The following is a 26,685-nucleotide window of genomic DNA, read 5'->3' as shown; positions in this document are numbered from 1 at the left end:
TTTGTTGTTACTGGGGTTTTTGTTTGTTTTTTTTTTAAGGAAACCAGAATATATCCATTTTAAGCTGTCCTTCCTTGTGGTTACCTTGTCTTGTTGCATTATCCACTTAATTTATCATTGTTGCTGACAATATATGTTTTTGGAAGAAAAATATATATGTGTGTGTGTGTGTGTGTGTATCTGTGTGTGTCTTCCTCTTCCTTTATATATATATGTGTGTGTGTGTATGTGTGTGTGTGTGTGTATACAGAAGGAAGAACAAGAAAATGTTAACAGTGGTTGCCTTTGTGAAGGAAACTGGGTGACTGGAAGTTAGAGGAGACTCCATTTTTCAACAGACCTTTTTTATCTTTTGAATTTTATATCATAAGTATATATTTCTATTAAAAATAATTTCTGGAAATGTTTAATAAAGCACCTTACATGTTCTTTCCATGGATCATTGAGGCCCCAGTTTTGTTTGTTTCACTTTTATGGTTAATTAGGGTTTCTTTTGGTGTTTTCTTTTTTTTTTCCTCTCTTTTGAGATGGAGTTTCACTCTTGTTACCCAGGCTGGAGTACAATGGCGTGATCTCGGCTCACCACAACCTCTGCCTCCTGGGTTCAGGCAATTCTCCTGCCTCGGCCTCCCAAGGCATGCGCCACCATGCCCAGCTAATTTTTTTTTTTTTTTGGTATTTTTAGTAGAGACGGGGTTTCACCATGTTGACCAGGATGGTCTCGATCTCTTGACCTCGTGATCCACCCTCCTCGGCCTCCCAAAGTGCTGGGATTACAGGCATAAGCCACCGCGCCCGGCTCTTTTGGTGTTTTCTAACCCTGCTCCTACTGTCATTCTGAGTCTCCCACATCAGAGGCTGGCTTCACTGTCTAGGAGGGGAGCTGTCTCCATACCAGCATATTAATGTACTACAGCTCACCTGGTAAATACAGGATGGGATAACGGATTATAGTAAGAGTTTTCTTGAGTGCTTCTCCTTTTGAAAGAAGAGTCTATTTAGAATTCAATTAGCTTTATTCCAGGGATATTTGTGATCTACTTAGGAGTAAAAGATGATCCTTTGGATTTCCTGGGCAGTCCTCCTGACTGCTGACAATGCGGTATGCAATAAGAGGTCTTATCTCATAGAATTAACAGATATTTTCCCCCACTCCAGAAATAAGAATTGCTAGAGTAAATCTGAGTGCTTGTCAAGGGTACTAGATTATTAACAACCAAGGGCAGGTTCTCTCCTTATTAACGAAGCATGTGCCAGATGTGTTCTTCAACATTTCTTGGAATGATGAAAGCACTTAATATTCATTTTCCTTTGACTACTACACTTTTACCCATGTTAGAGAATTTCTAGATTATCCTTATGTATATAGAAAAAAATTCTTCCCATATCTGTCATCTTATTCAATAAAGATTTGTATAAAGATTCTCTAAATAATTTCTCATTCCTGTGTGTTCAAGTGAACTTTGCTTTAACTAAACCAGCTTATATGTACTTTTCTTTTAGACAGAGTCTCACTCTGTCACCCAGGCTGGAGTGCACTAGCACAGTCTCAGCTCACTGCAACCTCCACCTCCTGGGTTCGACTAATTCTGCCTCAGCCTTCCGAGTAGCTGGGACTACCCAGCAGGGCGTGGGTGTGCACTGCCACGCCCTGCTAACTTACTATATTTTTAGTAGAGACAGGGTTTCACCATGTTAGCGAGGCTGGTTTTGAACTCCTGATTTCAAGTGATCCACCCGCCTCCGCCTCCCAAAGTGCTGGTATTACAGGCATGAACCACCGTGCCCAACCAATATGGATTTTTAAAAAAATTTCAATATTTATTCAAAAAGTTGGAGCATAACTTTTTACATTGCTATAAAATGTACAGTAAGATTATTCTAAGTGACAAATTCCCCCAAATAAGATGGAAATAGTCTTTGGATTATAAGATTTTATTAACATACCATTTTCTAAAATAAATATACTTTATATGAAGAAATAAGGACATATAATCTGTGAGGAAAATGGCAGTCCACAGAATGATCCCCATTTATTTCAGAATAACCAGTGTTCATGCTATCTTTCTCATACAGCTCAGCAGCATATATAAAAAAGAAAAATTATAATTGTTTTTTCCTGTTAATAAATACTCATTTTGAATAAATATGAAAAACTTTTGAAATACAGCTGCTTGAATCTCATATTTAGTCCTGTAAATAGTCATTTGCCCTAAGCCCGTAGAATATGCATTATTTTAATTTATATTTGCCTATATATTTTAGTCTGAACATATTTGAAAGTAGGTGGACAAATGATAAAATGTTTTATTCATGTGTAAAACTGCCTCAAATGAAGCTGATACAAATGTCTTTTTCTAAAGAGTTATTTGAGATTATTTAATTTGAAGAGATACTGAATTTAAGATACACTGAAATTCTTTACTTGCCTAATTATATTTCACATTTCCTACGGTATATATTTTTAAAGAAAGATTAATATACCCACTTTGCGTATTATTTGGAATTCTCACAATTTGTTTGTCAAATATATTTTTGTAAGTATCACTAGTTTTGTTATGTAAGGGGCAAATATAACTTTTTATACAAGTTGCTGAAACATTTTCTTTTAACGTAGATTAAAAGAATAGTGTTTTTACAGCAATGTCATACAAAGAAGTATGTAAGGTATTATGTGTAAGATATTAATAGTTGCTTCACACTTTTAGAGATATCTCTTGGATTGTGCCTAAGCTACGATTGAGAAAGCAGTTACAAAAATTTGCTGTTTGAGAAGATTTTGATTTTTGCTTGGATGAGGGACATCTATATGCCCTTTATTTTCAGGGCTTGCATTTTGCTTGTTTTTGGTTTTTTTTTGAGACAGAGTATGGCTCTGTTGCTAGGCGCCAGGCTGGAGTGCAGTGGCGTGATCTCGGCTCACTGCAACCTCCGCCTCCCAGGCTCAAGCAATTCTCCTACCTCAGCCTCCCGAGTAGGTGGGACTACAGGTGCACGCCACCATGCACAGCTAATTTTTGTATTTTCAGTAGAGACAGGGTTTCACCATGTTGGCCAGGATGGTCTCTATCGCTTGGCCTTGTGATCCGCCTGCTTGGGCCTCCTAGAGTGCTAGGAATACAGGCGTGAGCCACCACGTCCAGCCATATTTTGCATTTTTATTGTTACTGAGTAATGTGTTAATTAATTTGTCTCCCTATCTTCATTTTCAATGTTTAACTACTTGCAACATTTTATATTCTTAGAGTATATTTTATATCAGTTAGTCTCTGTATCATGCATAGTCCAGCTTTATACAGATAGCCCAAACTTAGCAAATATAAAGTTATGGTTTGCTGGGTTTTTTTTTTTTTTTTTGAGACAGAGTTTCGCTCTTGTTACCCAGGCTGGAGTGCAATGGCACGATCTCGGCTCACTGCAACCTCTGCCTCCTGGGTTCAGGCAATTCTCCTGCCTCAGCCTCCTGAGTAGCTGGGATTACAGGCACGCGCCACCATGCCCAGCTAATTTTTTGTATTTTTAGTAGAGACGGGGTTTCACCATGTTGACCAGGATGGTCTCAATCTCTTGACCTCGTGATCCACCCACCTCGGCCTCCCAAAGTGCTGGGATTACAGGCTTGAGCCACCGCGCCCAGCTTTGGTTTGCTGGTTTTGCCTAAAACACTCTTACAGACTCTTTAGATTGTCCACTGATTTCTTTTTTTTTTTTTTTTTTTTTTTTTTTGAGACGGAGTTTCGCTCTTGTTACCCAGGCTGGAGTGCAATGGCACGATCTCGGCTCACTGCAACCTCTGCCTCCTGGGTTCAGGCAATTCTCCTGCCTCAGCCTCCTGAGTAGCTGGGATTACAGGCACGCGCCACCATGCCCAGCTAATTTTTTGTATTTTTAGTAGAGACGGGGTTTCACCATGTTGACCAGGATGGTCTCAATCTCTTGACCTCGTGATCCACCCACCTCGGCCTCCCAAAGTGCTGGGATTACAGGCTTGAGCCACCGCGCCCAGCTTTGGTTTGCTGGTTTTGCCTAAAACACTCTTACAGACTCTTTAGATTGTCCACTGATTTCTTTTTTTTTTTTTTTTTTTTTTTTTTTTTGAGACGGAGTTTCGCTCTTGTTACCCAGGATGGAGTGCAATGGCGCAATCTCGGCTCACCGCAACCTCCCCCGCTGGGTTCAGGCAATTCTCCTGCCTCAGCCTCCTGAGTAGCTGGGATTACAGGCACGCGCCACCGTGCCCAGCTAATGTCCACTGATTTCTTACATCTTCCATGAATCTTGTAGATCTTTGTGGGGATGTTTTACCTTTGCCTCAGTGCTGATGACATGGATCACATTCTACTAACGACTTCTGTCTTTTAATGCCCAAAATAATCACAGAATCATGTGTTCTTGGCACAAACAAGTTATTGTTTGGTTTTGTGACTGCTTTTACCTTATTTACAAACTAATTGCAATGGCAGGGTAAAATTAAATATCATCGCCAGTTAACAGGGAAAGTGGTAGATTTAAACACTATAAAAATGTCTTTGATGCATCTGGGAAATAGTTCTAGGAGATAAAATTAAGCAGAAAGAGGAGGTGAGGCCGCCAAGATTTGAAAAGCAAGATAGTCTTAAAGCTGTTCTGTAAAGAAAGTGTGCAGAGATAGGATTGGATTCTCTAATGTTGAATGCTATGCCCAGAGAGGCAGTATCCACTGAAAGCCTGCTGACTCCATGATTTCTGCCGTAGCCTCTGTCTGGCTGGGAACACACTGAAACCCCTGGTCAGCTGCCTTAGACAGAGCAAATTCTAATTCACCTGTAACTCCATCTGCCACACAAAAGCACCTCCACACCCTTCGCTTTCATCCTCTTTGATGGTCAGTGGTTAGCCCAAAGAGGACTGATGTAAATTGAATCTATGTTCTGTACCCTTCCATGTCTAAGAATAGGTAGGGTGACAATAGCTATAGAGGCAGAAGGAAGTAGTAGGTAAAGGAATTTGAAAAAGAAAGAAACTGGAGAGGAAGGAAAGCAAGAATAAAAACGGAAGAAAAAAGAGGTAGAAGTGAGGTGACATGAGTCCATTTTGAGAAGAATGTTATCCTGCTTAATCTTTCATTTTGTTTTTTTAGGCAATATTGGATGTTGTTGTGAATCTTCAATTTAGCCTGATAGAAAAATTGTGGCAAACATTCTGGCGCTATTCTCCCTCTACTCCAACTGATGGCACTACCATTACTGAATCGAGGTCAGAATCAACATCTTTTCCAATTCATTTTAATGGCTGAGTAGATGTCACAGCTAATAAATTAGAGATATGTATACCAGTTGTGAACCTTTCTTGATAACATTAATTGAATAGATTGATGTTTTGGCCATTCTGGAAATAAACCACGAACTGCTCTCTTGAGGTTTCAGTCTGTATGTATAGCTCCCATTTGTATTGATTTTGGAGACTGTGGTATAGTTATTTCATCCTCATGGAATTACGATCATATCTGTGTTTCATACCGTCAGAAAATATGAATGTGCATAGACAGCTCTGGGGGAGTGTTTAATCTATCTATCTATCTATCTATCTATCTATCTATCTGTCTATCTATCCAGCTGTATGGCACCAGTGCAATGGTAGTATAGTTCTAACTTCAGTAATATTTGGTAAACTTAAACTATTTTTAAAGTCCATTTTCTTTTTTATCCTCATTTGCCATCTATTCATTTGCTACATTTATTCACACCAGCAATCTGAGTGAAATAGAAAGTCGACTTCCGAAAGCAAAGCTGATAACTCTGTGCAAACATGAGTCTATCCTGAAATGGATGTGTAACTGTGACCATGGGATGTACCAGGCTTTGGTGGAGATTCTCATCCCCGACGTCCTTAGACCTATTCCTAGTAAGTTAAATGCAGACGAGTACGGATGCTTTTATTCTCATACATTCCACTTAGGAAGTTTTGAGAAGTGACATTGCAATCTAGAATGATTCTAATTTCATTTAGATTTGCCAGATAGAAAACATGCAACACAGAATATTGCATAAAAGCAGCCTAAAGCAAAACTGTACTAAAAGGGAAAAGATTATCTATTTTTCAGTATATATATATATATATATATATATATATATGCCAACCTGTAGATATTACAGCCCAGTAAACTAATTCCAAGAATACTACAAGGCCAGTCAACCATGTAAAAATTATTCTACCCAAGGACAGAGTCCCCTTCATAAAGCCAAAAATTATGGAAATCTGTCATTGCTAGGCCAGCCTCCTTCATGGTTGCTTTTGATTTGAAGTGAATCTGTCTTGATTTCCAGTGAAGTTGAATTCCATTATAACAGCATTTTCTTTGTCACCTACATCATGTTAGGAACTACAAGTGCAGTTTCCATTAACAGTAATGGTTAACTGGCATTTTGAGAGAAAAATCTTTGTAACTACACAAGCATTGTAGTCCCACTATGAAGAAAATGGGAATTACATAGATAGGTTAGATTACCTTTTTAAGTGATGGTGCTTTTTAAACTACTTTGTAGCAAACAAAGCTATTTTCTGCAAGTATCTATATAAACGCTACCACAGATATTGTTAAAGGCAACTGAAAGTATTTTATGCCTACATCTGTATAAGTACACACTAGTGACCTTAACTTTTTAAGAAATGAGACAGTTTTTATTTTATGTTGACATTAATAAAGTAAAAACAAGCAGCTTGTGAAATTGGCTACTGCGTAGGTAAAGTATACTCTTCACAGATGATTTGTGTTATTCTAGAAAATATGAAAATAAGAATTTAGTAGAACAAAAGGGGAAGAATTGTATGCTTACACTTTTTTCTAAATAGTAAAAGACAACAGAAGGTATGAGATCTTTAATATGTTCCTGACCACCTTAAAATGTATGCTCAAATATGTTTCCATATAATATTAATGAACACACATAAATTTATGTAGGAATAAGTAAAAAAAATATTAGTCGATGTTATCTCAAAATTTTCTAAATTGCTTATATATTCTACTCTATCTACACCAAGTTTCCTGACTAAAGGTTGATTAAAAGTGATTTTTTGGAAAGTTTCACTAGCTAAATTCTCTACCGATTTATGTTCCAGAATTGGATTTTCCTTGTTTTTCTCTTGCTTCCTGTGCTCTGAGTGATAATCCTTAGAGATGTTTATAAGAAGTTGCATAGGGTAGCTCATTAGCCTATGACATCTTGTTACCAACATAAAATTTTTCTCATGAGATAAAAGAAGGGATGTCAGCAAGTATTTTCTTTTTTGAGGCAAATTAACAACATCAGTATTCATTAAACAGTTCTAAAATCTTTTGCTTCTATAACAGCATCATAAGCCTTTAACTGGTGAACTTAACAGTTCCCTAATTTAAATCTTGTATCAATTTTAGTTTGATTTAAGCCCATAACTTTAGGTACACAATACACTGACCTTTGTCTTTTGCAAATTTTGATTTGAAAACCTTTCTATTCTGTCAAAGAGCTTGTCTCTACATTCAGCCGACACCTAAGTAGTTTTATAGTTTCCCTGAAATTATAAGATGCATTGATCGATATAACACTCTACCAGGGAAATTTGGAAATTTAATTCCTGTTCTTCAATGAGGTATAACAAAATAAAGCTTAAACTACAATTTAAATAGCTATCTTCTGTTTGTATGCATTTTAATATTAATCTTGAGCAGGTTGAAACAAATCAGCTTTAGAATAGAATTTAAATTCCAATCCATCCATTCATGAGCCTTTGAAAGTTGTCAATCTGCACAATTTTGTACATGCAAGAATCCCTATAGAGAGAACGAACCTAATTTTATTTTTAAAAATTGTATTTTCCTGGCTACTAGCACTTCACTCTACCATTTTCTGTCCAGATGGGATTTCTTTTTTTAACTAAAAAAAAGTCTGCACATCACACTAATTTAAAGTCAGCTTGAAGCTACTATATTCTAAAATACATTTATCTGAAAAAAAAATATTAATTGTATGAACACTCAATGGGCAACACTTGAATGTACAATTACAAGTATAAACAAAGGTGGCCCAGAATATGATTTAGTAGGAAAAAAAAAACTTATAATTATTTAAAATACAAAATATATATTTTCTTATCTAATTTTCCTTGCATTAAATTTATCTAGATAAAACAAGGTCCATAATAAATATTTTTAAAGTAACATTTATAGATTTGGGGGGTACTTTTCAGATTAAGTAATTATTGTACACTCATTCTAGGAAAAATGGAAAATGCAGATTGCCAAAACTAACCTTGAACAAATTTTTTTTCACTCTTTTTCATTTTCATTCATCCCTGCCCTCCATGGTTCTAGCACATGATACAACAGAAAAATATTTTTTTTCTTTTTCCTTTTTTTTGGCTAAAGTGGGAAGCTTTGGAGGTTTCAAGAGATTGATTCTCAAGAAATTTCAAATTCAGTGTTTCCAGTAGGTGATCCTCGTGGTTAAGGATCTGCACTGCTTTAGTATTTTTCCTAGCCAACATTTAGCCCATTCCAATCTTGTCTTCCAGTTTTGAATAGTTAAATCTCTTAAAAATGCATTTAGTTGTCTTTATTATTGGAATAGTAAAATTTATATTGTTTGCAAATAACATGAGTAAGTGAAATTATTTCTAACACCTGCTCTTAAGAGAAGTCATAGAGAATCATGTCAGACTCATTTGAGCACAGAAAGAAAAACCAAGGAATTTAAGCCTATTAGTAACATTAATATTCTCGGGGCTGTGTTTCCTATAGTAGACAGCATATTTTGATACCCACCCCATTATAGAGAAGCTACAAAGTTTAATTTTGTGCTGTGGGTGCTTCAGACACTTACCTACTAAATATCTAAAATTTGTTCTCTACACTACTGCGGAGCCTTAGGCACAGAAAGTAAAATACTATTAACTGAATTACTTATTGAACAAGAAAAGTATTCTGTCTCTAATATATAGCAATCTCAATAAGCAGATTTTTTCTAATAAAATATTTATAGTCATCACTGATAACTGAAGATGCTTCTAATCATTTTATGACCACCATAAAATCTTCTGTCATGGGACCTATCCCTATTTCAGGTTTTAACAGATACATCAAGAATACGGAATGAACTATTTTAGGAATATCTTAAGAATATGGGTTTCTGTGACTGCAATTTTATTCTACTGATCTTTTATCTCTACCTGCCAAGTGAAATGGAAAATAGTTATTCAAAAATTTCAATTCAGACAATTTTAATTTTTACCCTTCAACAATGAGAGAATTACTCCAATTCATAGATTTTTAAGTAAATAGTTACACAAAGAGAGAAAGCTTTGCATTATTTTTCTTTTTAACAAAAGAAATGAAAATAGATTAAGAGCTTGAAAAAACAAGATGAAGAATTTCTAAGAAAATACATAGCCTTTAGCACAAAACTATTAATGAAAGGAATGCTTTTTTCAAGCACGAAAATTCTATAAGTATATTCACAACTGGTATATGTTGCTGTAAGCAAAAATGTTTGTATCCTTTTTTTCCCAAAATAGTGTCATAACTATCAGGGAACAAAATAACTTTAAAAGAAAAAGCCCAATATATAATTCTTAGATGCTTTAAAAAGTTAGAAATAATGTTAAAGTGTCATAAATGAGGTCAATACGAGTTCTGTGCTTTATCAGATACGTGTACAAGCGTTTTCTTTTATTCTAGCGTAAAGATTAATATTATTTTATACTTTTTTCATTCTGCTTTTATTCTTTAATGTTTAGGTGCCTTGACCCAAGCCATTCGAAATTTTGCAAAAAGCCTTGAAGGTTGGCTTTCCAATGCCATGAACAATATTCCACAGAGAATGATACAAACCAAGGTATACTTTATGTCCTTGCTTTTTCTTTTGTGTTTAGGAAATTATTCTGAATCGTCAGCTTTACATCTATCCCATCAAATGGTATTATATATATAAAATGTTGAGGTTATAATATATATCATCTTTTAAAATTAATTTTTATATTTGTATTTTATAACCATGTAATAAAGAACTTGCACAAGGGATGTTTGAGAATGTTCCTTTCAAAGAGACTAGAGAAGCTTCTTAAGTGTGGTGCATTTACAAGATCTTTCTAAACAATTATTAGCCAAATATATATATATATATATATATATATATATATATATATATTCTAAACTATATAAGAAGCACATAAACCATAAATGTTTAATTTTAAATATTAAAGTAATAACCTAGAATATTCAAATAGTTTCCATTTGAAGGAATTTTCTATTTCTAAAATTTCCTCCTGTACGCAAAAAAGTTCATATAAATTAATATTCTTTTGCTTTTTCAGGATGTTTTGGGGTTTTTTTTTTTTAAACACTGGAGAATGCTTTTATGAATCAAGTGAATAATGAACTCACAATTAATCAATATATCTCAGGAATGTGTATTATTTAGCTAGAGATGTAAATTTTAGTCTGTATTTTTTCTTCTATCAGCCATGTTACTTTCAGTTTATCTCTGAACACATCCCCATAGCAAGATTGGACAGAGTCTAAATTTTTTTTAAATGTTGGTACCAGAAATCACATTTGTGGCTTCTTGTCAATGACTGTATTTACTATCAGACTCCAACAATATACCTTGCCCTTGAATCTGGTGGCAGAGTTGATAAATTGAAGTTATTTTAGCTGACAAACCTCTGTGGGACTGTAAGTAGCCTCCAGTTCTTTTGCTTGGGCTTAAAGTTTGCAATAAACATATAGAAGGCAACATTTCATTGATGTGCCCAGATTAGATTGCTCCTCTAGAGCTGTGCTGTCACAGTAGGGCCAGCCACTTGTTGCTATCCCCTAGGGCCAGCCTCGTGTGACTATTTAAATTAGAATTTTAAATTAAGTGAAATGAAAAATTTAGTTCCTCAGTCACATTGGCTGCATTTCCAGTGCTCAGTAGCCTCCTTTGGCTGCTGACTACCATATTAGGCAGCATATATGTAGAGCATGCCCATCACTACAGAGAGTTCTCTTTGGCAGTGCTGTTGTAGAGTACCACATTGAGGTGTGCAAAAAAGAAGATTGTCTTTGATTATGATCGAGGAATCCTTTTCAACTTTCTGTCCGTCACATTTGTAATAATATCTCAAACAGCTAAAGCACTTCCTTTCCTGGTATTGTCAAAGTTAATGTGGTAACAATCCAGTTGCAACATTGGCCATCTCATTGACCTCCAGAGTTGGCTTGAATGATTCACTACAGTAGAGGGTGCAGTCTCTTCTGCTTTCACTGATATGTAGTCTTTTTTTCTCTCTCCACATTCAATTAATGGAGACAATTTACCCTGACATAGGAGACAGCCTTCCAACTACTATGCTTTTAGAATCAAAATGCCCGGGTTAGTTCCTATCACTAATGGAGTTTCTCTGCAATCTTGAGCAAGCTACTTCTTTAAATCATAATATGTGTCTAATAGGATAGTTATGAGACTGGAATAAGATAATATATGTAAGACACTTAACCCAGAGCCTGGCACAGTATATACTGGATTAATTTAAACCACAAAAATGGAATAAGATTCCTTTGTGAGGGTATGTGAGCTTCCCCTGAGTTGCAAATAGTCCTCAAACATCTCACTGTCAAGATACAGCATCCTGTTCCCTGTGAACACCCTCTACCACTCCCAACTGATCATTCAACTACTTGCACCTTATATACCCATATAGCGATTGAGTACAATACTATACATCCCTGTAAATATGTCAGATTTTAAATATATTTTTAAAAGGTTAAAATCATTAGATCTATATTACACACATAACAAATTTCCTTGAGATTATGAGATTTAGATTTTATTTAGAATTTTTTTTTGCATTATCTTTGCTATCTTTCAACATAACTATACTCAGGATCTGAACAGGAAACAAATCATGCACCCAAAGGTAGGGATAATCTAAGAATGTTTAAGAAGAGTTTATCTCCAAAGGTATGAACAAAGTTGAAAAAAATCAAGGAGGATAGTAAAGCATCCCAGGGCTAGCAATAGTGGGAATCCTAACCATCCCTAGGAATGAAGGGGTGAAAGGTGAAAGCTGTGGCATTAGGAGCTCCACTCTTTCCTTCAGGACTGTGGTAACATTAGAAAAAGAAGGCATGCTCTGCTAAAACAGGCAGCAAGCAGAAGTTGTAGAGAATAAGTACCCTAGCAACCACTGTTTCTTCCCATTCTTCCATCTCCTGCCAGTGCCTGTCATTGGTCAAACCCAGGTGGAAGCCAGAGAACAAGGTGGGAGGTTAATGTGGTCCATTCAGATCAATCTTCCTGGGCACAGAACAAGATGAAGAAAAATGGAAAGTAGATTTGAGAGGCAAATAGAGATTTACTGCATAGCCCTTTTAAAGAAACTCTAAGTCCCTGTAATCCCAGTACTTTGGGAGGCCAAGGCAGGTGGATCATGAAGTCAAGAGATCGAGACCATCCTGGTCAACATGGTGAGACCCTGTCTCTCTTAAAAATACAAAAAATTAGCTGGGCATGGTGGCGCGTGCCTGTAATCCCAGCTACTCGGGAGGCTGAGGCAGGAGAATTGCCTGAACCCAGGAGGCGGAGGTTGCGGTGAGCTGAGATCATGCCATTGCACTCCAGCCTGGGTACCAAAAGCGAAACTCCATCTCAAAAAAACAAAAAGAAACTCCAATTCTAAAAAATGCTTCTTCTGATTGTTTGCTTTTGATAATTTCACCTCAAACGTACTTGATTCTACAAAATAAAGGTAGTAAGAATACATCTGAATGGTAATGCTCTGACATGCATTTTCAAACTCAAAGAGTAGGAATTTTTATTTCTCTTTTTATTTGAAAAACCAAACTGTACATTCCTACTTTTAAAATTTGCCTAGTTTCTAGTTGACTATCCAAAGAGCAGTTAAAAAGGAATGAAAACCAACATTTTTCCTGCTTCCCTACTCAAGTCATTTCTCACTGTAAATGAGTAGTTACTTGCAAGACTGGTTTAATTTTTTCTTTTTTGAGACAGAGTCTTGCTCTGTCACCAGGTGCCAGGCTGGAGTGCAGTGGCGCAGTCCCAGCTCACTGCAACCTCCGCCTCCTGGGTTCAAGCAATTCTCCTGCCTCAGCCTCCCAAGTAGCTGGGACTACAGGCGTGCGCCACCACATCCAGCTAATTTTTGTATTTTAGTAGAGACGAGGTTTCACTATGTTGGCCAGGATGGTTTTGATCTCTGGACCTCGTGATCCACCCATCTCAGCCTCCCAAAGTGCTGGGATTACAGGCATGAGCCACCACGTCCAGCCTAAGGCTGGTTTAATTAATGCTACAGTCAGACATCAAAGAATGGGGAAGTTTGTTTTAGTCTTGACCTCAACCTACTAAAAAGAAAAATAATACTTGGTTTAGAGATTTAAATGCTATAATTTACAAGTAAACTCTCTCACCAAATGAATTTTAAATAAGTGTCAGGGGAAAGCATTTAAAATTTGGCAAAGGAAAAAAGATTCGAAGATTGCAGTGATTTCTTTTACTGGAGAAAACAGAATCCCAACTTAATTGGATTGCTTTACAGGTTGCCGCTGTAAGTGCCTTTGCCCAGACTCTGCGAAGATACACATCGCTCAATCACCTGGCCCAGGCAGCTCGTGCAGTGCTTCAGAACACTTCCCAAATCAACCAGATGCTCAATGACCTCAACCGTGTCGACTTTGCCAATGTCCAGGTACTCTGTTTTCTTGTGAAGTATGTCTCTTAAGGAAAGATACCCTATTTGTTCTTAATGTGAATCATCAAAATTTGTTTTCAAAGTCTCATCTATACACAGGCAGTGTCTATATTCACAGTGTCCTGAAAGAGAGGAGCTTGACCCAGATACAGCTATACTGCTCCCTTGTTTGTGGTTAAAGTCAGCTCACATTTACAGTTCTAAAAGACAACATAATGTATCACCAGGACTTGCTGAATAGTTAGTGGAATAATAAAGGTCACAGTCATTAAAGACAGGCAAGAAATTAAACTCTTTCATCTATAAGCTGTGAGATCTTTGGCAGTTTACTTAAGTACTGTGGCTTCACTTTCCCCACCATATAGCACCTATCTGAGATTATTGTTTATGTCTTTAATCATTTGTACCATGACATGCAGAGATATTTCTAAGTTAGTGCCCCTCCTTGAAAAACTAAGAACAATTCTATTTCGAAGTTTACTATAGCTGTCTAGTAAGTATTTATTCACTTGAAAAGGATTATGTACAGTAAGTTCAGCTATTGTAATAGTCCAATGAAAAAATATTTTTAACCTTGTGATCAGGTTACCCACTTGTACTTTAAAGTACACTTTGAAAGCTAAGTTAGAAACATTATAGAATTTCAATATCAACATTTTATTTCTGACACTAAAGGAATGAATCTAAATGTTGCCATATATAAACAATACCATTGTCCACCAAAAGCATAAGCAACAAAAGGAAAACTACATAAACTGTACGTAATCAAAATTTAAAACTTTTGAGTTTCAAAAGAGACCATCAAGAATGTGAAGTGACCACCCCAAGAATGTGAGAAGAGTTTTGCAAATCACATGTCTGATAAAGGACTTGGATATAGAATATATAAAGAACTATTACAACCCAGTAGTAAAAGACAACCTGATTAAATATGGACAAACGTCTGAGTAGATAACAGACAAATAAAACAGACAAATGGCCAATAAGCACATTAAAAGATACTCAATGTCATTAGCCATCAGGAAAATACAAGTCAAAACCACAGTGAGGCACCATTTCATATACTCTAAAATGGGTCTAAGCAAAAAGACCTATAATAATATATCCCATTGGTGAGGATGTGAAAAAATTGGAAACTCATACACTGCTGTTCAGAATATAAAATCCTGTAGCCACTTAGGAAAACAGTGTGGCAATTTGTCAAAAAGATAAGCGTGGAGTTATCATATGATTCAGCAATTCAACTCCTTGTTATATACCCAAGAGAAATGAAAACATGTCCACACAAAACTTATGTATAGATATTCATAACAGCACTGTATCAGCCACATAAAAGCAGAAACAACCCAAATGTGCATTACTGATTAACAAACAAAATGTGATCTATCCATGCAATGGAATATTATTGGGCAGTAAAAAGAAATGAAGTTCTGATTCATTCTACAGCATAGATGAATCTTGGAAACATTATGCTAAAGTGAAAAAAGCCAGGTACAAAGGACGACATATTGCATGATTCCATTCATATGAAATTCAGGAATAGATAAATCTGTACAGACAGAAGGTAGATTGGTGGTTGCCTAGGGCTGGGGGATTGAGAAGATTGGGAGGTAACAAATAAAAGGCCTGGGGTTAATTTTTGAGAAAAAATGAAAAGGTCTAAAATTGATTGTGGTGAGTGATGTACAGCTTTGTAAATATACTAAGAGAAGCCTTTGAATGGCATACTTTAGATGAATGAATTGTATAATATGTGAATTACATCTCAATAAGGCTGTTAAAAAAACAATACCATTGTTTAAAAGTAAACTGATTATCATTTTATTTTCTAGATATTTTAATTTCTACTTCTCACCTACTTTTATCATTTAAAATATACCAAAAAGTAATATTTGGGCTTGATCCATTGTAGAGTATAATAAATTAGTTGCTCATTGTGGTCTTCATGGATTGGGTTCAAACTTCTGTCTGTCTATCTATCTATCTATCTATCTATCTATCTATCTATCATCTATCTTTAAATTATTATATAAAGTTTTTAAAAAAATATCCGTCTACAAAAACACAAACACACATACAAATATGTTCTTTACAAGAACAGACTTTTTCAGCTTTACAAAACCATCTACTTTATATATTTCAATATAATTTACATTAATTGAATAAGCAAGAGCATTAAAAGTTTATATTGCCTTAAAATCTATACTGTAACATTTATTTCAAATCTTTTTGCAGGAAAGATATGTTTAAAAGTATCTTTTAAAAAGTTGAAGAAGGCAACTTCTAGTTTCAAAAGTAATTTAAGCTCAGTAACAGAAAACATTTTAAAGAATTATTTCTAATATCTGAGAAAGGGTTTCAGTGTTCTGTTAGCATTATTATATGTATAAATACACATATGTATTTGAGTATCTGCAATTCAATGAAGTATTTCTACAAATGAGTTCTTCCCTTGTTATAAGCATTAATCTTGATATCTTCGCATATGAATGTTTAGTGTTATATCTACTAGACTGCTTACCCTCCCCACCAACTTTGAGAATACCCTTTCTTTTCCTCTATTTTTGAGTATCATGTTTTTCTGGATCTACCATGATACTCGTTGTTGCTAAAACCAGTATTATTCAGCATCTGCCCTCCAAAACCTTCTTCCTTTCTTCAGAGTACCATGACACAATAGTGTGCCCTTCATTTCCCCCTACATTTTACTTTTGACACTGCTGTACATTTTAATGAGTAATCTCTTTCTCAAGTTAGCAGTTTTCATCTTTAACACCCTTGTTTCTTTCCTATTCTTTTCCTTCTTTTGCCAGATTTTCCCAGAGTCCTTTGCCTCTCATTTCACCATTATCCCCATCTTCAGTTCATTTGGAAGTCATCCCAACTCCTATAACATGAACCTCAATAATCTGACAAGATAAGAATGACACTCTTGTAATAAGGAGACTTCTATTTAAAAGAATGAAATTACATATGTGTCAATATTATAATACACTAAGAGCTTAAAAGTACCAAAAGTTCTTTTCAGGATATCCATATATCATTTTTCACTACTTTATGCTCCTCTAATTAAATTTTCTTTTCTTTGTGCGTTTAAGATAATTTTTCTATTGCAGGATAATTGGTTTCCTGTTTCCTTATTAATTGATAGTATTACAATGGCATCATTCTCTAATTTTTCTGTGTGTAAATGGGTAGGCTTTGAAATCTACATTACGGGCTAAATAGGTTTGGGTGAACTGACCTGATAACTTAGCTATTGCACATACTTGTGTTTCTGTATTTAAAAGGTATTCTGATTTTGAAACTCATGACTACTTTTCATTTTGGATATATATTTTTTTATGTTAAGGAAATCTCTAAATATCCTTAGCTTTTTCAATTATAGACTTGAAATATCTATATTTGTTTCACAAGGGAATATTTACAATGTGCTCTATTGTTAGTATATTTTCACTTTAGAGAGTAGTAAAATGAAGTATAATATAAAGTATTTTGAAAAGCCAGAATAATGTGCTGTGGTTTTATTTCTCTAAGTTTGGTTTTAAATTATCTTTTCTTGGCAAAAACTAACTTCCAAGTAAATAGTGAGCTTGAATTTATGGTAAAAAATGAAATTAAATTCCTTCATGAATACTGGTAAGTTTCTCCTTCCAATTATCAATGTGCAAACAAACAAAAACACCTATCCTACTAATTACAGCTTTATTTATAATACTAAAATGTTGGAACAAACAAATGTCTACTAACTATGTGGGATTGGTTATATAAATAATGGTATATTATGCAATAAAACAAATTCATTCAGTGGACAATAAATATAGGTCTAATTTGCCTACATGGAAAGATGGTTATTATATATTACTAAGTGAAACTAAGCAGAATAGCTAATAGAAAATATAATTTGATCTCTCATTTTAAACATTTAAGTATGTATAAGAATATAAAATGTATAAATATTTGAATAAGAGTTTTATAATACAAATATATAAAATATTAATGTATGCATAATATAGTATATGTATATATGATAATATGTGCATAGATATATTTATGTATGCATGTGGAAAGTCTGAAAGGTACATACATCAACATGTTATAATCTCTTACTGTTGTCATTTTAAGTATTCTTAATATTTTGTTCCTTTTTGCTTATTCATATTTACTTTTTTTATAATTATATTTCAGTCTACTTAAAACATTTAAAAGTGGTATTTAGAAGGTAAAATCTGAAAAGATTTATGACTAATTAGATAAGAGAAAAAAAGACAGTGAATAGTATCATCAGCTGCAATGTAGAAGAAACAGTATGCTTCCCTGGGAAAATAAAATAAGTTGAGTTTGGGGCATTTTGCATTTGAAGTGCCTCAAGGTTGAAATTCCCTCAAATAGGTAAAGTCTGTAGGATCAGGAGAGATACTGGAACTAGAAGATGGAGATAATGGATTTATTCAGTTGAAGTTGTCAGTTCGAATGAACTTATTTTTTGAGAGCATATAGAAAAAAGCTATAGACACTCTATTGAGAAAAATTCATATATATATGTATATATATATGAGCCTCTAAGACACTTCTCCAAAGACATCTATCTTGACAAAATTATCTGGACACAGTGAACCTAGGTTAAAATTTTTCATTAAATTTTATTTCTCTAATTTTATGCTTAGGGAAACTGATAAATTAATTGCTTGAGGTCAGTTTTGTTAATTAAAGAACTAAAGTCTATATCTTCTCATTCCTAGTTAAATATTACATTACCAAAGAATTATGTTTTCCTTGAGTGAATAGGTTTTTTTAAATATCAAAATACAACATAGCACTAGAAACATTACAAAGCTTACAGCAACCACTGAAAAGTAGCCTTAAAAGTTCCTATTTTCATTGCTGTTACCAAACATGAAATTTCCCACCCAGAACCAGAAGGAAAATTGCAATAAGCACATTTTTTGGCACAAAGCATATCTACATTTTCTCCAAAGAGTTTTTGTTGTTGTTATTGTTGTTTTCGGTTCTCTGAATTAATTTGCATTCATAGCCTTGCCTTGATATCCCTTGATATTTCTGTTCCCAATTCATAAAAGTCTTAACAGCATATGCTTCTACCTAGTACCATTCAGTATTTATTTCTGTTTTAATCTTGAGGGGACCACTTTTGGTCAATTCTATCTATTTGTCTGTCTCACTTACCCTAAATTTCCTTAAATGAATTGGTTTTAAAGTTTTATCTGATGGGAAACAAAAAGATAACTTTTGAAAGCTGAATAGAATGGAAAACCCTGCCTACTGTAGGTTCAGACTTCTATTTTTTGAAGTAATCATGTATTTTAGTCTTTTACACAGACTAGTTAATATAGAAAAACCAAGTTATACTTATATGTGACATCACTTTTTTGTGTACCAGAGTGAGCAAGGAAATATATTCATCCCTTAAAACTGACAGATTGTGTTACCTTAATAATTGACAAGTCGTTGTTTATTTTCTGGATTCACTTAACTATTTGAAGCTTTTATTATAATTTTCTGTTTTTGCATCTGGTGTGTGTGCTGACATTCAATTAAAGGATGCTGAGTTGAACTTTTTCTTTGCTTTCCGTGTTACTGTCTCAGGAGCAGGCTTCCTGGGTGTGCCAGTGTGATGACAACATGGTTCAGAGACTAGAAACAGACTTCAAGATGACTCTTCAGCAGCAGAGCACCCTGGAGCAGTGGGCTGCGTGGCTTGACAATGTGATGATGCAAGCACTGAAACCCTATGAAGGAAGACCCAGTTTTCCTAAAGCCGCCAGGCAATTTCTGCTAAAATGGTCTTTCTACAGGTATCATCTAGGTTTTTCCTAAGCTTTCTTCTTCATATTCTGCAAGTATGTATGTGGATATGTATGTGTATGTCTATGTGTATGTGTATGCTTCTCTGACAAAAGAAAAGAAATGAGTAAGGACTTTAGTTTGTAGAAACTCCCTGTTATAACTACCTTCAACCCAACTCAGTGATGACAACATCATAGAAGTGTATCAAGAAACTTAGGGAAACAAACTTTCTTCTAGGAAAAGAAATCTCTTGCTCAAAGCCCTGTGTGTTCTCAGATGGGAACATCTGAGATTCCAGTCTAGATAATGTGTTCAGCAGTAATCAGAAAAGGGCTACTGTCCTCCCTCTTGCAACATACATTATTTAGGCTACTTTCTTGAAGCCTAACACTAGTCTCATTTTTGTTCTCTAGTTTAGTGATGTTCAGAATGTGGTTCCTAAATCAGCAGCATCATTATCAATTGGAAACATGTTAGAAATGCAAATTCTTAGCACCTCCTCCAAATCTACCACATTAGAACCTATAGAGGTAAAGCCCAGCAAGTCATATTTTAAAAAGCACTTCAGTTGATTCTGATGCATGCCCCAAACTATCTATTTAACTTCTTAATTTTATCAGTTGTAACTGTTTTCAAACCTGGCTGCACATCAGAATTAATGTAAAAAAAGGAAAAAATCCTAGATGCCTCCCAAGACCTACTAAATCAAAATCTTGGTCGTTAAGAGATAGCAATTAGAAATGGAGGTGATCAGGAATTTTTTCAGAAAGCTCTCCTGGTGATTCTAATGATAGCCAATAATCTATTAGACAGTAACACAGCTTATTAATAATATAAATCACTTTTTTACTATAGTAGTATAGATAGAAACATGTATTTTTGTAGACATAGAAGCACCCAGAAGAAAAGAGCTTTCTGATTACATGGCATACATCAAATGCTGGGATGAGCTGTTGACCATAACTCTGCCACAAAGATTAAAACCAGCATTTATGACCTTTGTAGGTCAGTGTTTCTACCATATATGTAGGATGGAACTGGCAGGTGGAATTCTCTTTCATAAGTTGGGTAAATTATATTTTTAACTCTGGCATTGGTTCTTGTGGTGAGAGTTCAGTTTTGAGCTTCTTTAGATAAAACTGCCACACTGATTTGGCCCTAAGATTAATATCTGCTGTAAAGTATAGGCAGTCTCTAGTGTAGATTCTGTGCAGCCATGAACATATCAGAAAGTGGTGGCCACACGACATTTACCCAACTGTATCTGTGGCTTTGGACTATGATAGTTATCATCTGGACATCAGTGGTGAGTCCAAAGCTAGTTGTGAGGAAGGAGAGACTGTGAATAACACAATTTAGGAACTAATAGTACTTATAAACTCAGTGAACCCAGACTGTATAACATATTGTTACCACCATTGGTTATAATGATGGAATCAGAGGTTTTTTAATTTTGATGGTAGTTCCTTTGGTTTTATTTTAAGTGACTTTTTTCTTTCTCCATTGATTTGGTCCAAATTCACATTTCTTAAACTGAAGTAAACATAGATCTATATTACCTGTTTCATTAAGAGTTACATTGTCCTAACATCCTGAAAATTGCTGTCTAGTGTCTACCCAAGGGTCAAATGCAATGAAAGAAAGCCAGCCAGTTTTTTGCTGTTGTTTGGATTTTGTTTTTGTAGTTCTACAGATCCACAGTTCTGCCTCTCATATATTTAATACCTTTAGTCCACATAATTCTAGGAGCACATTAATAAGGTGTTGTCTGGCTCTGTAACCCATTGGTATGCATCAGTGAAGCCAGTGCTAGATTTAGATCTGGGTGTTAATGAGAAATGTGTTGACGAGAAATTAAGGTTTCCTGGGAGGATTTGAAATGCATTACCACAGTGTTCTCAAAGTAGATACAGCAACAGTTGTAGTATTGGTAGAATTAGAAGTTTTAATTTGGGAACAATTTTTAGGATTTCAGATATTTTCCCAGTTGCTTGAGAGTTTATTTTTCATTTATTGAGTGTTTTTCTCAGAAAATAACATAAATGGTATATGTGCTCCATGATGATTGATGAAACAGCAGTACACTGACTGGCTGTTCCAAAACTTACAGCACCAAAGGCAGAGTCTGTCCTCTACATCTAAAAAAAACAAGGTGTTTTTTTTCTGCCTACGGCATTCTTATGTTGTTAGTGTCAGACTTGCCCTTACTTCTGCTGTGGTTGTTGGGTTCTTTTTCTTCTATATTTAGTTGATATTGTTTTAGAAATACATCCCTAGAGCCTTCATCTCCAGAGATCTGTTACAGGTATCTGGCAAGGAGAGAAAATTACTTACTTGTATTTCAGTTCTCTGCAGATGTACACACCCAGTAGATCATCACTTACCTGCCCTCTGTCCTTCCTGAGTTGGGGATAATTGGCTTGTTATTATTAGACACTATTATGGTTATTATTTTCATTTCAAAAAGACTCGAAGGCGTACAGTTCAGGGCCCCAGAAGGAAAGGCACATTCAGACAGATGCATATCTCCTGCTGGTAGGCAAAATCAGTAGCTTAGAAACTTGAACCTTTAATATCTGAACTGTTTTTTTCTGAGACATAAGAACATATTGAGTAATAAAAATTGCATTCACTATCAGAGAAGCAGAATTAGAATATTTAAAAATGTTTTTGACATTACAGATGCCAAAAATTTGTAAATTAGTAAATGCCATTATAAATTTGATAATCACATATACAGACACTTCATGTTCTGAAATCAGATGCTTAATCTTCTAATTTCTAAAATTCTTTGTATATATTTACATGCCTAGAAATATAGAAATGAACTTGCAGAGAATCACGATAGTAGCAGTTGATATAGCACTGCAAACAGGCTCTGCTCTGAATGGGGGCTCTCTCCTTGCCTAACCTGGCTTTAAGCAACTAAAGGTGGTTCCCTGGGAGGTAGGAAAAAAAAATCACTGTCTTTCTTGGGTAGAAATGGAGATGTTATGTGGGCCATTTCTCAGCTTGTGTGTTTTGTGAATAACAGAAGAGAGCATTCTTCAGGGCCACCCTGAAGGTCATTCAGATATCCCATTTTTAAAGAATGAAATGTATAGCTTTGATACTGTGGCTTGAAGGTAGGCACAGGGTGCCTACTTTGCCTACAACTGGACAATATGTGACTCTTCCAAAAAGTAATACTCTTTTTGAATCAACTGTAAGCACTTTTCAAAGAGAGTTCACGTAAGGATCGCAGGTGTGATGTTCTCACCTGAAGGGTGTGATGCATCTTCAAACACTCAGAAGAGGCAGGTTGACTATCATGTGTTAGGGTATGTGTTTCGATTTCCACACCACGAGTTATAAAGATAAATATACAAAGATATTTCTTGTCCATTATAAAATAATTGACGTTTACAACTCTGATCTTAAAAAGAGTTGAATTCACGGTAACTTAGCAACAATTCAGTGGAGTCAATTTTACAGCATATCTTACAGAAGTCTGAATCGGACAATAGGGTTCCAATTAAACTGTTAATTGTGTCATTTAATACTTAGCATGTAGAGCGGAGGCCTGACACGATAATAAAGTAGATAACAGCATTAAGGATACAATTCAACTGATTCTTTTCTAAACATAATGACAATAATTTTATGACATACTTGTCTACTTGTCAGTTTTTGAAATAACTACGTATTATAATTGAGAATATTTAATAATTAAACAAAAAACTTCCAACAATATTTAGTATTACATGTGCATTTTATGCTGAAATAAGGTGACTGCCTAACCATCCAAAAAGTTTCCAAAACACTCAGAATGAAATCCAAAGGCCTTATCATGGCCTACTAGACCCTATACAGGCCAGCCACTAGGACTCCACTAGGACCTCCAGACCCTATCATGTATTCTTCTCTTTGCTCACTGCCTTCCTACCATATTAGCCTCCTGGCCACTCTTTGAACACAGCAAACAGTTCTGCCTCAAGGTCTTTTATTTGCCCTCCTTTCTGCCAAAAAACTCTTAACCTGTGTTCATTTCCTCACTGCAATCCAGTTTCTGCTCAGATTCTGACCTCCTCAGAAAGAATTTTTCAGATACCCCAGTTTAAAATGCCTGCCTCCATCACTCTCCAATCTCTGGCCCTGATTTATAGATGTATTATGTATTATTCCCTAACTTTATATTTTATATCTACCTGTATATTTACTGACTGTCTTACCTAAAAGAATGTGAACTTTTTTGAAACCAAATTTTGTCTGATTTATCTGAACCAGGACCCTGCCATAGAGTAGGAACACAATAAATATCTGCTGAATAAATAAATATGAGTTTTCTTGGAAAAAGTTGAACTTGCCTTTCTAAAATGATATCAGAAAACTACTTGTTATGAACATTCTCCTTAGTTGTTCAATGATTTCAGGGTTATTACATTTTTTTTTTAATTTTTTATTGGATTTTAGGTTTGGGGGTACATGAGCAGAGCATGCAAGACAGTTGCGTAGGTACACACATGGCAGTGTGCTTTGCTTTCCTTCTCCCCTTCACCCACATTTGGCATTTCTCCCCAGGCTATCCCTCCCACTGGCCCTCTCCTTTTCCCCCCAATAGACCCCAGTGTTTAGTACTCCCCTTTCTGTTTCCATGTGTTCTCATTTTTCATCACCCGCCTATGAGTGAGAATATGCGGTGTTTCATTTTCTGTTCTTGTGTCAGTTTGCTGAGGATGATGTTCTCCAGATTCATCCATGTCCCTACAAATGACACAAACTCATCATTTCTGATTGCTGCATAATATTCCGTGGTGTATATGTGCCACATTTTCCCAATCCAGTCTATTATCAATGGGCATTTGGGTTGATTCCAGGTCTTTGCTATTGTAAACAGTGCTGCAATGAACATTCGTGTACACGTGTCCTTAAAGTAGAACGATTTATAGTCTTTTGGATATATACCCAGTAATGGGATTGCTGGGTCAAATGGAATTTCTATTTCTAAGGCCTTGAGGAATCGCCACACTGTCTTCCACAATGGTTGAACTAATTTACACTCCCACCAACAGTGTAAACGTGTTCCTTTTTCTCCACATCCTCTCCAGCATCTGTTGTCTCCAGAATTTTTAATGATCGCCATTCTAACTGGCGTGAGATGGTATCTCAATGTGGTTTTGATTTGCATCTCTCTGATGACCAGTCGGACGATGAGCATTTTTTCATATGATTGTTGGCCTCATATATGTCTTCCTTCGTAAAGTGTCTGTTCATATCCTTTGCCCACTTTTGAATGGGCTTGTTTGTTTTTTTCCTGTAAATCCGTTTGAGTTCTTTGTAAATTCTGGATATCAGCCCTTTGTCAGGTGGGTAAACTTCAAAAATTTTTTCCCATTCTGTTGATTGCCGATCCACTCTAGTGACTGTTTCTTTTGCCATGCAGAAGTTCTGGAGTTTGATTAGGTCCCATTTGTCTATTTTGGCTTTTGTTGCCAATGCTTTTGGTGTTTTGTTCATGAAGTCCTTGCCTACTCCTATGTCCTGGATAGTTTTGCCTAGATTTCCTTCTAGGGTTTTTATGGTGCCAGGTCTTATGTTTAAGTCTTTAATCCATCTGGAGTTAATTTTAGTGTGAGGTGTCAGGAAGGGGTCCAACATCTGCTTTCTGCACATGGCTAGCCAGTTTTCCCAACACCATTTGTTAAACAGGGAATCCTTTCCCCATTGCTTGCTTTTGTCAGGTTTATCAAAGATTGTATAGTTGTAGATATGTTGTGTTGCCTCCGGTGCCTCAGTTGTGTTCCATTGGTCTATATCTCTGTTTTGGTACCAGTACCATGCTGTTTTGATTACTATAGCCTTGTAGTATAGTTTGAAATCCAGTAGTGTGATGCCCCCCGCTGTGTTCTTTTTGCTTAGAATTGACTTGGCTATGTGGGCTCTCTTTTGGTTCCATATGAAGTTCATGGTGGTTTTTTCCAGTTCTGTGAAGAAAGTCAATGGTAGCTTGATGGGGATAGCGTTGATTCTGTAAATTACTTTGGGCAGTATAGCCATTTTCACGATATTAATTCTTCCTAACCATGAACATGGAATGTTTCTCCATCTGTTTGTGTCCTCTCTTATTTCGTTAAGCAGTGGTTTGTAGTTCTCCTTGAAGAGGTCCCTTACATTCCTTGTGAGTTGTATTCCAAAGTATTTTATTCTTTTTGTAGCAATTGTGAATGGCAGTTCGTTCTTGATTTGGCTTTCTTTAAGTCTGTTATTGGTGTAGAGGAATGCTTGTGATTTTTGCACATTGATTTTATATCCTGAGACTTTGCTGAAGTTGCTTATCAGTTTCAGGAGTTTTTGGGCTGAGGCGATGGGGTCTTCTAGGTATACTATCATGTCGTCTGCAAATAGAGACAATTTGGCTTCCACCTTTCCTATTTGAATACCCTTTATTTCTTTTTCTTGCCTGATTGCTCTGGCTAGAACTTCCAGTACTATATTGAATAGGAGTGGTGAGAGAGGGCATCCTTGTCTAGTACCAGATTTCAAAGGGAACGCTTCCAGTTTTTGCCCATTCAGTATGATATTGGCTGTTGGTTTCTCATAAATAGCTTTTATTACTTTGAGATATGTTCCATCGATACTGAGTTTATTGAGGGTTTTTAGCATAAAGGGCTGTTGAATTTTGTCAAATGCCTTCTCTGTGTCAATTGAGATAATCATGTGATTTTTGTTTTTGGTTCTGTTTATGTGGTGAATTACGTTGATAGACTTGCGTATGTTGAACCAGCCTTGCATCCCCAGGATGAATCCTACTTGATCATGATGAATAAGTTTTTTGATTTGCTGTTGCAATCAGCTTGCCAATATTTTATCGAAGATTTTTACATCTATGTTCATCATGGATATTGGCCTGAAGTTTTCTTTTCTTGTTGGGTCTCTGCCGGGTTTTGGTATCAGAATGATGTTGGTCTCATAAAATGATTTGGGAAGGATTCCCTCTTTTTGGATTGTTTGAAATAGTTTTAGAAGGAATGGTACCAGCTCCTCTTTGTGTGTCTGGTAGAATTCGGCTGTGAACCCATCTGGACCTGGGCTTTTTTTGAGTGGTAGGCTCTTAATTGCTGCCTCGACTTCTGCCCTTGTTATTGGTCTATTCATAGTTTCAGCTTCCTCCTGGTTTAGGCTTGGGAGGAC

At 35.6% G+C, this 26,685-nt stretch overlaps 1 protein-coding gene across 41 annotated transcripts in view; it reads left to right on the top strand.

The window, feature by feature from the left end:
- RFX3 (regulatory factor X3) overlaps positions 1–26,685 on the top strand; it is a 304,192-nt gene that overhangs the window by 240,740 nt on the left and 36,767 nt on the right. For all 41 annotated transcript variants that reach the window (XM_078368376.1, XM_078368367.1, XM_078368342.1 and 38 more), the window contains 5 exons: positions 5,120–5,235; positions 5,729–5,883; positions 9,751–9,848; positions 13,555–13,704; positions 19,315–19,523. In XM_078368376.1, the coding sequence (XP_078224502.1) occupies positions 5,120–5,235; positions 5,729–5,883; positions 9,751–9,848; positions 13,555–13,704; positions 19,315–19,523 (728 nt within the window). The remainder of the gene's footprint in view (positions 1–5,119; positions 5,236–5,728; positions 5,884–9,750; positions 9,849–13,554; positions 13,705–19,314; positions 19,524–26,685) is intronic.

This window comes from Callithrix jacchus, chromosome 1 (genome assembly GCF_049354715.1).
Source record: "Callithrix jacchus isolate 240 chromosome 1, calJac240_pri, whole genome shotgun sequence".
NCBI classification, from domain to species: Eukaryota; Metazoa; Chordata; class Mammalia; order Primates; family Cebidae; genus Callithrix; species Callithrix jacchus.
The sequence above is the reverse complement of the archived record's forward strand: the minus strand, read 5'-3'. Positions and strand labels throughout refer to the sequence as shown.